This window comes from Ruditapes philippinarum, unplaced genomic scaffold (assembly GCF_026571515.1).
Source record: "Ruditapes philippinarum isolate M1 unplaced genomic scaffold, ASM2657151v2 ctg93_1_1_1_1, whole genome shotgun sequence".
Lineage (NCBI taxonomy): Eukaryota > Metazoa > Mollusca > Bivalvia > Venerida > Veneridae > Ruditapes > Ruditapes philippinarum.
In genome coordinates this window covers 359,027-374,663 of record NW_026860272.1, presented here as the reverse complement: position 1 = coordinate 374,663, position 15,637 = coordinate 359,027, and the positions used below count along the sequence as shown (strand labels likewise).

At 34.2% G+C, this 15,637-nt stretch overlaps 1 protein-coding gene across 1 annotated transcript in view; it reads left to right on the top strand.

Moving 5' to 3' along the window:
• The window catches only part of LOC132759481 (PDZ domain-containing protein 2-like), a 70,877-nt gene that overhangs the window by 38,121 nt on the left and 17,119 nt on the right, over positions 1 to 15,637 (top strand). Inside the window, exons 2-6 of the mRNA XM_060751259.1 lie at positions 3,418 to 3,696; positions 3,839 to 4,184; positions 8,768 to 8,904; positions 12,041 to 12,173; positions 12,904 to 13,059. Of these exons, the coding sequence (XP_060607242.1) occupies positions 3,418 to 3,696; positions 3,839 to 4,184; positions 8,768 to 8,904; positions 12,041 to 12,173; positions 12,904 to 13,059 (1,051 nt within the window). The remainder of the gene's footprint in view (positions 1 to 3,417; positions 3,697 to 3,838; positions 4,185 to 8,767; positions 8,905 to 12,040; positions 12,174 to 12,903; positions 13,060 to 15,637) is intronic.

The window sequence follows — 15,637 nt, the reverse complement described above, 5'->3', positions numbered from 1 at the left end:
AATAAAGATAAATGGCACAAAAAAATCAGAAATGTTAATTTTTTCCCTATTATTTCCCTATTACTGGCATTTAATTGTTTGAATTGGAACTGAAAAAACAGTGAATTGTTTGGGAAGAAAACAGAGATCAGAGTTCAAAGATGTGCTAGAATGGAAAGGTGTGTGTGAGGTTTAGCCAAATTGGAAAGATGAAAGGAAAGATGATATGTTTTATAATGGCTGGCATATGGAATGGTTTGAAGGTTCAAGGGGAATTAATAAAATAACACTGGGTGGTGGTCATAGGCAGACATTAATTTTGCTGAGTTCTGAGGTAACAACTTGAAATTTTATAAGAATTTCAATTGTTCAGAATAAAGGGGATCAGGTCGATTTGAATATTTCTAAAGTAATAAAAAATATTTCTTTATAAAAATGTATTTCTAAACTAGCACTGGGATTGGGTATTGTTTTTTGTTGGTTTTTATGTATATAGCAACCTGAACACAGGAAACTTCATATGGTGACTTTCCTGGTGGAGGGAGACCTTACATTTCCCTCTGTGCATTAGGATCTTAACCCACAGCTGTGAGGCGCAGGAGTATTGAAGTCAGCGACCTTTACCACTTTGACACTGAGATTTGGTATCATGTTGAATTCTGAGGTAGTGTTAATCAAATTCATCAAGCTATAAATTGAGCCATTAAGCAAGTCTGCACATCTGAGGAATCAGACCAAAGACTTTTATAATGCTGAAGTATAGGTTAGAGTGCATATTGGGTGTTCTTCGTAAATAAGAAAGCTAAAAAGGAGCGGAGCTTGCGAAGCGACTGTTACTAAGCTTTCTTATTTACGAAGAACATCCAATATGCACTCTAACCGGCTTACTGCTCCGCCCATTTCTTTTCCGCCCAACACACTGCGTGACGTCACACGATAGCCTAGAAATGTGTATAACCATATTTGGAAGAGATAGTGTTACACATTTACGGGTCACGTGTTTTGCATAGCTTATTCCCGCATTCTGTCAAGGTAAATCAGACAATATCACGGTGCATATCCATAACGGTACCCTCTTTGCAAAATATTCTCAAACGGTACCCTCTTTGCACATGCACAGGCCACTCTCTGCTAAAAACAAACCAGCGATAGATAACAATGCAGTAAAAATTCATTGTAATAAGGAAAGGAGGTATGACACGTAGAAAAGATGTATACCACGGAACACTAGAATGTTTTATTTATGTGATGATTTGTCAAGTGCCCGATTTTCATGTACTGCAACTTCACAATAAGCTACAAAAAGTCGACATGTCTTTCCTCGCCCGTCACCTCGACATGTTTTTCGGGCTGAAATGAACCTATAGCTTGATTATATATGCATCATACATTTTTATTATGTTCATATACATATCATCTTCGGACAAATGGCAGTAAATTGTCAAAAATAAATGTAAAATTAATAAAACACCCTACTTTCGGTTTTTGCAGCGGCACGGGCTGTAATATTTTACATTAAAAGTAAGAAATATTACATACATACTTTGTTGGAATAAGTGAACTTTTTATTGGAAATTATAAAATGATACTGGTTCCGTAAGTAATAAAATATTGTTACTGTTATTTTGCCTGTTTTCATTTCAATGAACCTCTTTTTTTAATTCTATACCGTAGTGACGATATACATGTGCGTGTACAGAAAAAACATGATGCATAAATATTGATTAGTAGGAGTAAACCTCAAGATCTCTGCACATGCGTATATTTCACTTTAGCGCTCTTCGAAACTTAGCTCCGCCCACTTGCGTTTTATAATATAAAACGTCCAGTTTATATAAAATCTGTTCTATTAAGATTTGAAACCTGAAAATTTGAAAAATCCTCGTCGGTGATTGGCTTAAAAAATTGGCGAGCACTAAATACTGTTGGATTATAGCATTTTAATATCAATATCACCTAAAATAAGCAATGTACAGTTCCAAAATCCAAATGGGGTTAGTCCATTACACATGTAGCAGGGAAACAGTTAAGACTTGTTTGGTACTACAGTGTTACATTGTGCTTTGCTCTAATTTGAAGACATAGGCTTAATTGTTCTTGTGAAAATGCAAAAATTACAATGTTGCTGCAATGGTTCTTGAAGTGTTTAGGTAATAAACATTTTAGAAATAATTCTGGCACTTGTGTTAGATGTAAAACGTAATTTTATTATGGTTTTGCTTCCAGTCAGTCTTATTGTAAATTATCTGGGTGAAAATAGATTTGCAAACATTCTGTAATTAAATTTTCTGAATAATGTCTGTTACGGAACATAGTTTTATAATATAAATGATTGGTTGAAATACTTTTATTGCATTTTCACAGCTTGGTAATGTTTTTATAATTTTATATTTTATTTTGCAGATTTTACCAATTTCTTTAGCACTATGAAATACTCAAGAACATTTGTACCAATTTTGATGAAACTTTATTGAGATTCTCCTTTTATGCCAAGAAATCATTTGGGTTTTTTTCCTCTTTTCTTTGTATAATAAAACATTCACAGTGTATTCTATTTCACCAGTTTTGAAACTTGTCAGGTTGTGCCAAATTATTAGGAAAATTTTGAGTCGTAAAATTACAAAAATTGGGACAAAAAGAGCAGGTGGCAGCAGACGAATTAGGAATTTTTGTAGTTAATGAGAATTGTTTTTTTTATTTATGAGTGGTAATAAAAGTCCTTTGATCTGACCTATGCAAAAAACACTGATACAGTTCATTTTTCAAAGTTTCTGTGCTTTATTTCATATATCAAATGTATGGAAATCACATGATGACAGCTTTCCAGCTCTTCTCTATCAATTGGTGCAACATGGTCCTGATGCTTCATTAAACTTAATACACATTTGTTTAAGTAGGCCCCCATGTTACTCACAACATTTGTTTTAGTAGACCCCCATGTTACTCATAGAATTGGTTTAAAGCTGCATGCCTCCGGATGAGTCAAAATATTTCAACAAGATCAAACTTGAGAAATATATACTATGTTTTAGGAAAAGTAAAATGATTCAATATTCAAGTAATATTTTACATGTTTTGTGTGGTAAATGACTGATTTTTCAGTAGTTACAACTACATTTCTACTGCGTTACTAACACAGTAAGATCTATTAATGCATATTTTGACCATTTCTTTTGGTAATTTATGTAGATTATAAGTGTCTTTGATAATGTGTAAATTGTTTGCTTTGGATGATTTCACAATATTATACATTCAAATACACTTTTAAAATGTTCATGAAAATTAGCGTGAATCTGGAGGCGTGCTGCTTTAAATAGACCCCCTTAAATTGTTACTTACAGCCAAATGTATATAATAACCATTTGACTATTTTTATTCATTACCAAATGAGGATTTATTTGAAAAATGATTAAAATCGATTTTCTTTTCTATTTTCAGGCATATTCTCGAGGAGGCTGTTAAGACTGGTCGTGTTTCTATCAAAGTTCGTAGAAAAAGAAAACGTCACGCCCCTATTCCGCCACCTGCCACTAATGGTTTACATACTCAGTATTCGTCCAGCTCAAGCTCAAACTTGATAGAAAGAGATGCGTTAACCAATGGACAAATTTTATCACGGCAACCTCCATTCACAAAATCTGCATCATGCTTAGAATCCGATTTTTGTAATAGTTACGGAAATTCTTTGACGTTGAATTCTTTGAATAATTCAAAAATGTTTAAAGTTTTCCCAAAGACGGGGTTCCCCTTCCCCCTCAGAGTGTTCAAAAATTATTTTCCAAAAAATTTGGGAGCCATTTTGTAAACCGGGATCAATCTCCAAGGTCGAAAAAAAGTCCTCAGGGTCAAAAAACATTAGGAATTTGGGTAAAAAAAATGGACAAAATGCATCAGCGATAGAAGATTTAAATCAACAGAAATCCAACAAATCGGGATTGGATTATGTAAATACTGTAGAATTAGCTAAACAGTGTAATTATGGAGTACCGCCTTCAAGTGTATACACAGACAGCTCGGAAACAGAACTGAGCCAGTATCAGAGCGATTCGGAAGTTCTGATGTGTGAAAGTATTTATCGTCAACGAAAGGCATCAAAGAACTCGGACTTGTTCCGACAAGCCAACAATGCCACACCAACAAGCTTGTGGAGCTGTGACGGCTCAGAATTTGACTTCAGCTGTGAGCCATCTCCATGCATTGGCAAGGTAAATTATGATTACCATTCAAATATTTCATGGTTCATGGGTTCGAGCCATGCTAACAAACAAACATGTTTTCCAATGTTCTTTTGTTTTCTTAGTAGGAGTTAATTCTTGAAATCAAACTGTAGTTATTCAAATTAGCTTTAATTTCAAAGATCCCTAGCTGCATGGGTTCAAATCCTGTCCTGTTCATTGCTTTCTTGAGCAAAACATTTTACATTTACTGTTCAGTACTGGTTGGTAATAGGAATGAATTCGAGACTGTGTCTATAGACTTGAAGCTTCCTACTCTGGTCACGACCATGTTTCTTCATATGACATTAGTACTGGTTGGACTCGAAAGTGATTAATATAAGTTGCAAGAACTTTTTTCACAATCGAGCTAAAATAAATATGTTTAGACTAAACTAAAATAAATTCTGTATAAACTAAAAAGCCTTCAGGCTGTTTTTACTATTTTAACTAAATATATAATTATATAAATCCACCCTATTTCCCTATTCAATATATCAAACTTGCCATGCCAGGATATTTTCAACCAATAACAAGGGGCCGATGTAAGATTCAGCCTGTTGCAGTCGAAGTTTTAATATTGGAACATATTGTCAATTTATGTCCATCATACACATAATTGTTTAAGGATATGTTAAAAAAAAGAAAAGATAACAATCTTAAATGAGTGAAGTGTGAGCATCCGGTTTGACACTTATGTAATTTACTTATCTATAACATAATTAGGTCAGTGTAATGTAATCATCTGTTACAAAATTAGGTCAACTGATATCAATGTATAATGGTTTTATATTTCAAAGTAATGGATACAGAAATTTATTTTATTTTGATTTTATAGGAGGTACACTCTCTAATCTATTTCTAGAACCAACCGTACTTAGCAATGAGTGTAAATTGTCTTGCTCCTGGAAACAACTATTAACAACTTGATGGTAGCTACTTTGAACCCGAACTGCAAGCATAAATTGCTTTATACAAGGTCACACTTAGAGGTCATTGAAAAACGCTTGTCTGGAGCAAAACTTCCACATGCATAGAGGGATTTCAGTATAACTTGGCACAAATGTTCATTATTGTGAGGTGGAGTGTCGCGTGCAAAATTTATGTCCCTGCAGCCAAGGTCAAGGTAACACATAGGGGTCAAAGTTCAGATAAAAATATGAAAATGTGTATTGAGATCATTTAGTCATCATTTATTAAGGGATTGAAACACAAATGGTCATTATCATGACAACTGGTGTGAAACATGTAATTTAGATTAACATATGCAAGGTCAAGGTCACTAAAGATGATTGCCAAGGTCACTAACGATGATAAAATATAGAGATTTTGTCCTGAACATATCTCCTACACATATGAAGGGATTCTAATGAAACTTCATAGAAATGTTCACCACTATGAGAAGGCATGTCACGCGCATGAATCTGCCCTCTAGGTCAAAGGTCAAGGTCACACTTAGAGGTCATTGAAAAACGCTTGTCCGGAGCAAAGCTCCTTATTGCATAGAGGGATTTCAATATAATTTGGCACAAATATTCACTATTTTGAGACGGAGTGTTGCGCTGCAGTCAAGGTCTAGGTCACACAAAGGGGAAAAGTTCAGATGAAATATGAAAATGTGTATTGGGACCATTTAGTCATCATTTATTTAGGGATTGAAATTATCATGACTACCGGTGTGAGATTAACATATGCAAGGTCAAGGCTACTAAAGATAATTGTGAAGGTCACTTAAGATAATAAAATATAGAGATTTTGTTCAGAACATATCGCCTTCACATATGAAGGGATTCTAATGAAACTTCATAGAAATGTTCACCGCTTTGAGAAGCCGTGTCCGGTGCATGAACCAGGTCTCTAGGTCAGAGGTATCCAGATATTGCCCAGAGCATAGCTCCTATATGCATATCTTTAAAACCGCCTCTGTGGTCGAGGGGTTAGAGTCGATAACTTCTAATCCAGTTACCTCTCTGGTGTGGGTTCGATCCCCGGGAGATGCTTTAGTAGTTTAGCACGGAGGAAGGTAGTCTAGTACTGGTGTAACTCTCCAGGAACGATGGTTAGGAAGCTACCCGCCTATATGAGTGAAATACTGTTGGGAAAAGGCGTTAAATGAAACAAACAAACAAACTAACAAAAAAAATGCCCACATCTCTTTTCAAAGCTTCTGTGACGGGCGTATATTGCGACAGCGTTGCCCTTGTTTTACCTTAGGCAAAGTATCTTGTACAGTGTACCAATTATTTCGTGAAATATTATTCTCTTTTTCTACTCTTAAATCAATTTAGAAGTGAATATGATAAGATAAACTGTGCAATACAGGTGCATGAAATAGAATATTAATTGCAGTGTATACAGGTTATCTAAGAACTACTGTAAACATTATACAGAAAAAAAAACCTGGTTTATATCACAACTTACCGGAATTCTGAGAAAAATGCAACAAATTCTGAAGAAAATTCACTTTTACACCCCTAAATTATTTAAATGGAATGCTCTTATTTTGAAATTGGAACTAACCTTTGTTTATAGTAGCAATTTCTATAGCAATTAATACCATAATCGGGCAGTCATTCTGCATAGATATGTAAGCGAGCTGGGCTCTGTCCGTCGCTCTGCTTTGCATGCACATTAAAGGGCATGATTAATAATCCAGGGGTGGCTGGTTTGATCCTTAGATTTGGTGAAATTTCTCTGTGACAATTAATCGTCTAATGGTCATTTGTCTCTCTTTAGTCAGAAATCATGTAGGATTAGTTGTCGGTCACTTGCGGAGAAATTGGTAATTACTGGTTGATTGTCTAGTAAAGCCGTTTAGTTGGATAGGACCAAAAAAGTGTTCATTTCAGTATAAGCTGGAGATATAGATGTGTCATTAATATAGCTAGGTCTCTCGAAGGTTAAATGTACTTGTTGTTTGTAATTTATATCCTGTTCTCTTTGAAACCTCATCCATCTTTATGTTCTTGCTGTGTGTAATTTATATCTGTTTAGTCATACATCAAAAATTCAGGTTTCTATGTTGTAATTTAATCCTTTTGCCCTTTATTAAATTTATAAACAGGCATTGTTTACCATTGTTATGTCAGATAAAATTCTAGAAAAATCATGTTTATGTGCAGTACTTGGAAATGTATGTTATTCTGCCTGTGGGGTGGGGAGGGGTCCTATTTAGCCAAGTGAATATGGGTGCTAAACTTAAAATAAAGGTTCCTAGCAGGACTGTAAAAAAATTCTGCCAGGTACCGAAATTGAAGTCTTTCATGTGAGGATTTTGCCTGGTTTGAAATTTGGAACAGTTCAATTTAATATTTTTAAGGGCAATCATAAATCATTAATCTGAGTATAGAAGTTTGGCCTGGTTAAATTTTATAGACTTTAATCATTGAATGGATTAATTTATTCTCTTAAAAGCCTCAAACTAACAGTTGTGATTTTACAGACATTCAGTATTGAGTTTTCAAGAATTTTAAAATAAAAAAAATAAAAATTTTGTTATATAACAGCAGCTGTTATGTATTATCATAAACCAGTTAACTGTCATAATTATGAAAATGCAATAGCATCAAGTATGGATATTCCTTGGCAAAGCATAAAACTTTCTCGAGTGTTTAAAAGTTTCCAAAGAACAAAATCTTAAACAAAGAAACTTTATCCAAGAGCTGCCTGAAAAAAAATAAGCGTGGGAAATCTTGCAGGAAAAAATCATCAAAATGTAAATATAACATTCATTCATGATTTGTTTAGCATGATTCCCTGGAAAAGAAATAAACAGTTCAAGGCTAAAAAATGAAATATCTACCCTCCCTGTGAAGAAATAAATACCACCTGTGAAGGTAGGGAGCAACAAAATTTGGTTATCTTTTTTTCTTTTTCATGCTTAGAGAAACTTTTAAAGATGAAATGAATATTTTTTTTTTTTTTTTTTTTTTTTTTTTTATTGTAAGACTCTTCTTCAAACTTTGAACAGTTAATTAAGGATACAAATTTTTGAACTCAGGTATTAAAACGCAAATAAATCTTGAGGCTTTCCTGACTTCAAAGGGATAGAGTATCTACAGATGTATGAATTAATTGCAGAACACTTCCGTAATTTCCGCATTATTTCCGTTACTTCCGCATTATTTCTTTAAACTCCATTATTTCTTTAAACTCGGAAAGTTGAAAGAGATACTGGTATATGTGTGCTAATTATGGTTTGTGCCATTTTCTATATGAGCATGTAGGGTAGTCAAAATAAAGCTAGATTCTGAGATATATTCGTTCTGGGTCAGAATCTCCCTTGCCCAGACACAAAATAACGCAATATCTCATCATGCATTACAATTACTTGGACTACGTGTAGGGCAGCCTTGTGTTGGGCAACATGGGTGTTTCAGAACAACACTTACGTTGTTGATTTTGAAAGTGTGTAAAGAAACCATAGTAACAAGTTAAAAATGTAAAGAAGAAGAATTCAGCATGTTATTATTTAAAACCTTACAAATATGCAAATTTATTTTTCGATTGAGAGATCTGAAGCAAAGAATCCAAAGGATAGAAAATTACAAAATTGTTTCATTTTTTTTTTTCAGAGGCGTATGATTATAAAGCTGCATTTATTGAAGGAGAACAACAGTTTAGGATTACATATTGCAGGCGGGAAAGGCTCCAAACGTGGTGATATTGGTATTTTTGTGGCTGGTATCTCAGAAAATGGCCCAGCTTTCAGGTAAGAAAAATATCCATAGTGATTGGTATAAAGATTAGAAATTTTCTTGACTGAATGGTTAAGGTCATTAAATTTCATTTATTTCCCCTCCACAGTTTCACAGTATATAAACCAGTCTACTTCCTGTACTTGCAAGAAAGATACAAGTTAAAAAAATAGGCTCGCAAGAAGGGTACAGTGATTGGAAGAAACATATGCTTGTACTCGCAAGACAGGGTACATATTGAATTGTATAGGCTCGCAACAAAGGGTGATTTCACTCATATACTCTGTTTAGGGACTCTGAATTCCGACAATTTAAGGTCACTTGTATCACTCTCTAAAATCCAATATTTATAAGATATCACTTATTATATTAGTTACCATGAATAAGATACTGTTCAAACCATGTAAGGGTTTTACTGTAAACTCCAGATAGGGCCATAAAGATATTATAGTGTTTTGTCCAAAAGTAAGCTGAAATTTGCTCTTTAAGACTTGTTTCAAGAATCTTGGTCAACTAGTAAGTTTGAATAAGCATCTTTATGATAAAGACTTAGTAAAGTGAAAAATACATTAAGCGAGAAAATGCACTGAGACACATAAGGGCTTTTTGTAATATGCATTTACATGTCGAGATATAGAATCCCAGTGAAATTTCAATTAGCTGAAAATTGCTCTAAAGAGCACATTTGGTCTCGGTAAGTTGGAAAATGCCAGGAGTAAATCAGGCAGTCAGTCTGTCAGTCATGGAATTTGTACTTGGGAACACATTTGGTCTTAGTGAAAATGTCCTTAAGGTCAATTATAAGGGTCTTCGGTATTTAGCTGCTAGAAAAATGCACTTAACGACTCATAAAAGGTTGCCAATTCAGCCAATTTGCAGGTATTGCACATAGGAACATTAGTAAGGTCTAATAGTCAGTCAATGAATTTGAAAATAAACTTAAAGAATCTAAGTCGTCCAGTCATTGTTTGTAAAAGGCTTCAGTGGATAAGAGCTAAATATTTACAAACACATTTGTTGATACATATATGACTGTGTTAATATAATGTATTTACATATGATAGACAGATGTTGGATACTAATTAAATACATTGTATTGATCTTGTTTTGTATATGAATCAGAACGTGCAACAGCTGTGGTAAAATTCGAACAAATACACTGACATGGTTTATCATTGTCACCGAGAACGGAATTTTGTCATAAAATATTTAGCAAGTTCAGTTTGACCAGGCTACATAGTGTTGGCGAACAATTTTAAATTTTCATCTCGATACACCAAAAATTGATAATGAAACGGTCTGAAACTTGGAAACAATGTATCTTGATACACCCAAAATTGATAATGAAACGGTCTGAAACTTGGAAATTAGGCATCTTGATACACCCAAAGTGGATAGTGAGATGGTCCAAAAATTGGAAACTAGGCAACTCGATATGCCCAAAATAACTAGGCATCTTGATACGCCCAAAATTGATAATGCTTGGAAACTAGGTATCTTGATACCCTCAAAATTGATAATGACACAGTCCAAAACTTGGAAACTAGGCATCTTGATACCCCCAAAATTGATAATGACACAGTCTGAAACTTGGAAACTAGGTATCTTGATACCCCCAAAATTGATAATGACACAGTCCAAAACTTGGAAACTAGGCATCTTGATACCCACAAAATTGATAATGAGACAGTCCAAAACTTGGAAACTAGGCATCTTGATACCCCCAAGAATTAAAATACACAGTTCCAAAACTGTAAGTTAGGTAAATATATCATTCAAAATTCACCATGCTAAGGGTTAAAAAGTTAATAAGCTTTCCCCTGCCTGTTTATATTACCTTTCACTCTGTCAAATGTTTTGGCAATGTAGTTAATGGCAGGAAGATTTAAACAGTTTAATGGCTTCATCAGAGAAACCAATCACTGTTTATCTGGCTTCGATAGCTTCTCCTGTAAAATCCGAGGAAAAAAGTCTCTCCTGACTGACAGTTTCAATGCTTTTCAGGATATTTTATGATAGTATTTGTTGGGGAGAAGTATTTAGTTGGGAGTAGTTATTGTTTTAATGGTTTTAATGATTGCTCTTATTAAAAAAAATGTGGGTGGGCTTAAGGGATTTTAATTACTGTAAGAAGTTGTATGTGTTTAAATTGATGAAATATTTAGTTTATCAAATATATTTTTTATCTGATGTAAAATGTTCAGAATGTCAAACATTGCAATAACACACATAGCCAGATTGTCACATATAGCCATGACACACATAGTCAGAATGTCACATATAACCATGACACACATAGACAGAATGTCACATATAGCCTTGACACACATAGCCAGAATGTCACATATATCCATGACACACATAGCCAGAATGTCACATATAGCCTTGACACACATAGCCAGAATGTCACATATAACAATGACACACATACACAGAATGTCAAATATAGCCATGACACACATATAGTCAGAATGTCACATATAGCCATGACACACATAGTCAGAATGTCACATATAGCCATGACAGACATAGTCAGAATGTCACACATAGTCATTACACACATAGCCAGAATGTCACATATAGCCATGACACACATAGCCAAAATATCACATATAACCAAGACACATATAGCCAGAATCTCACATACAGCCATGACACATATAGCCAGAATGTCATATATAGCCATGACACACATAGCCAGAATGTCACACAAAGCCAGAATGTCACACATAGCTGTGACACACATAGCTAGAATGTCAAAAAAAGCCAGAATGTCACTTAAGCCAGAATATCACATACAGACAGAATAACAAAGATTTTATAATTTGAGTATATAGCAAAATTTCAGATAGCATATTAATGTCTCATATAGTAGAATTAAGCCACTATATCATTTATAGTAGGAACGTCACATAATAACAGAATATCACACATTTCCAGATTTTTGCATATAACACAATGTGACATAGCATGAGAATGTCACATAAAGCCAGAATATCACATATAGCCAGCATTTCACAAATTGCTGATGTCACATAAAATTTTAATGTCACATGCAGCCAGAATGTCACATATTTCCAGTGGTACTGTTTGTCATCATATGATTACATTGATGATTTTATTTGTTATTCCATTTATTTATAATTTAAGGGATGGAAGATTAAAAAGAGGTGACGAGTTGTTGATGATCAATGGTAGAAGTTTGATTGGTTTGTCTCACCAGGAAGCGGTTGACATGTTACGTAATGCTCCGAAACTAGTACAGCTTGTCATAGCAGCAAAGGTAAGACTGAAATCTTGTAGAAGCAGCAGCCATAATAGTTTTGTAGAAATTTTCAAATAGCATGAAAAGATAGGTTTGAAATATTGTCAAGACAAGAGAGGTGTGATTTAACATTGTAAACTGAATAAAGATCAATTGAATGTCGACAGATGAAAAATACAGAACTGAAAAATTTGCACACCATAGAAAATCTTCAAAAAGCAGAAAGGTAGGTACCATTATAGTAAACTAAAGTGCAACTTTGGTTCTATTTGATGTTTGTTTATAAATAAATTTTCACATGCCAGAGAAAACAGACAGTACGCTTCGAATAAATGTTTCTTTATGATGTTATTAAATTTTGTTACAATTACAGCTTAACATGCTGAATTTTTCAAATGGCTTTGCCCACCTTCCATTTTTTGTCTGCACATTATTGAATTAAGGTTATCAAGATAAAAACTTGAAGCTGGATAGCCAACAGTTTTTGAGTCTGGTCAGACTGCATGAGAGTTCAGGCTGGTGTGACTCTATATAGGTGCAAAGGATAATCACTTTTGGTTCAATGAGGTTAATGGTATATACTTTTAGCCACTGTAATGTTCATTTATAGGAATGGTATACTGAAAATGAATGTAATTATACTAAGGAAATTTAAGCACATATTTTATGCACTGTAAGGAAATTTAATCACAAATTATAATGCACGGTTTTATAAATGATTATTGACGTGTATCAGCGTACTTTTCAGGTTCGTAAGTCGTCATCTCTGGCCTCGACAGCTTCAAATTTTTCTACCTCGATGATGATGCCGGCCACACCAGACACCCTTGGTACTCAAACTATACCGGAAGTGATGGCTCAAACACCGCAGGGAACCGTCGTCAACTGGGAAGAGTTATTTGATGTAAGGATCACTCATTTATGTCAAATTGAGACCAAACATCTATTTTTCATCAGCTTTACTTATTTTATTCACAGTCAAATAAAATTGTTCACCTGCAATGGGTTAGTTCCCATTTTCCAATAACTAACTTGCCCTGCTTTTAAATTTAGATGTTTTCGCTATTATTCTGATGAAGGTCAAAGAGAACCAAAACAGGTTATCGATTAATAAAGCAAAACCCTCAAACTCGAACAGGTTGATATAGGTCTTTCATCATCTTTTCTAGAAAACATTGAATTGTGTTAATTTGTAATTTTATAGAAGAAGGGTCCCCTTTTTAGAAATTTCCTTTTTTGCTTAACTATTTGTAGTTTTAAGAAGAGCTATTGCACTTACCCAGGCGGGCAAGTTTACATCACACTTTGGGTGAGAGTTGTTATCTCGAAAAACTACTGTGGAGAATTAGTTGTAATTTCTCACACTTATTTGAGAGCACTTCAGGAGGTCACTAGTCAAAGCTCCTAACTCTAACATGGACTTTGACATTAATATGACCCTTTTTGCACTCAAAAAACTTCTACATTATCCAGGCTCTTGTTTCACTAATAGTGGAGCGGGCTGTCCTACTGACAGCTCTTGTTTTGTTCTTTCACACCCTGCATGGCTAAAAAATGAGATGAAAATACAAGATATATTATTGCTTTACATTTTCAATCATCAGTTAGTTGATTTAACATTTTGATAACATTTCAAATATTTGGTGTTTTTCTTTTTTAAATGATCAATGTTTAAAATGTTGACATTCTTTTTCATGCATTGTTTTGTATGCCAGTGATTGTGATAAAATTTTGTACTATTTAAAGCCGCATGCCACCAGATAAGTCAAAATATTTCAAGAAAAATCAAACTTGAGAAAAATATGTTTAGATTTTATGAAAAGTATAAAATATTCAAGATTTAACTAATAATTTACATGGTATGTGCCATTTATGACTGATTTTGTTGTATTTATCGCCATATTTCTAATGCCTAAGGGCTACTTTTGCTTACTTTACTTACTTTTAAATACATTTTATAAGATTTCATGAAAATAAGCATGATTTTGGAGTCATGCTACTAAATTTCCCATTTGATCATATTGAGAAAATACAATGCCTGTGTCATAAGAAACATGTATTGAAAGATAAATACAGTTCAAAGCTTAAAAAAAAATATGAAAAAACATCAAATGTGTCTTATAAAAATGATTTAAAGCTAATAATGGCTAAAAGAGCTCAACAAATATAAATAAGTAGGTTTCAGAAAAGGTCACAACTTGCTTAATTGCCTGCAACCAAAATATTAAATAAATGCGTAAATAATTTTCATAATTTTACAAAATACATTCTGTTAAAGGCACATTGTGCCTAAGTAACATTTTTATCTTCTTTAGAAAGGGCAAACATGAGTTTTATAATGCTTTAATAAGATGATGGTTTTAGAGCATGTTATATGCCTGTCAACAGAAAAAAATAGCACTGAATGTGAAATTATTTGTTATAAAAGTAGCAAAATGTAAACGAAGTAGTATTTTGACTTCCATACAAATTAATAAATTACTATAACTGCACTAATGTGCCAAAAAAGTAACAGAAGAAAAAGATGTGTAAACTTTTTGGGAGCTATATAAGTACAGTCGAGACTGTCATATGTGACTTTCCAAGGGATCTTCAGATAAAGGTCGCATATGACAGGGAGTCTCTTAATACAGTCTCAATATCATCTATCTGTCTATATACCAATGTGACTTAAAGAACCAGTATGTTTTGTGATTGATATTGTTACTGTGTTCATGTATGTATGTAGTTAAAGCTTAATGAGGGTCCATCCGCCCTTTCGGGCACAAAATGCAGCTTGCGCTGTCGAGTACGGACCCCGGACATGTCACCAGTCATGTCCTTAAAGAGTTAATTTTGAAGCACAAAATGGTGATAATTTACATCCATGCAATTTCCACGGAGTATTAGCCAAAGATATGAATTTTGAGCCGAAAAGTAGGTCACTGTACGGCGGTCAATGAGAACCTAAATGTACAGTAACCTGTGACAATAGGAAAGGTGTTTAGCCCTGAAAAGGGCTGTTGGTGCCAGCTATAGGCCTACCTTACAAGCCGTCATTCGTACTAGGGGCTCACGCACCCTAGTACACCATCCTCGTCGATTCTGCCTACTTTGTAGGGCCATTCCCCTCTGCTTTAGTCAGGACATCGGCAGCTGGTCCGCAGAAGTGACGAAGTAGGAGTTCCGTAGTTACCGCCCACGGTTGAAGGCAAAATTTAAGTTGTCTACCAGCCAAGTTGTAAATCTTCTGCCGATGCCCTGTGCCTTCTCAGCGACGTGCACGCTCCGAGGGGAAGTGAGAAGTTACTGTGATCACGTGTCTTGCAAAAAATATATATGGATATAATTATGCAAATAAAACCATTTTCAAACATCAAAGAATATGTAAAATGTTTATTGCAAATATTTGTGCACATTATATTTAATCAATAAATTACATGCATTGATTACATATTGCAATTGTCTTAAAATTTATAGAAAATAAAGTTCTAATTACCTCC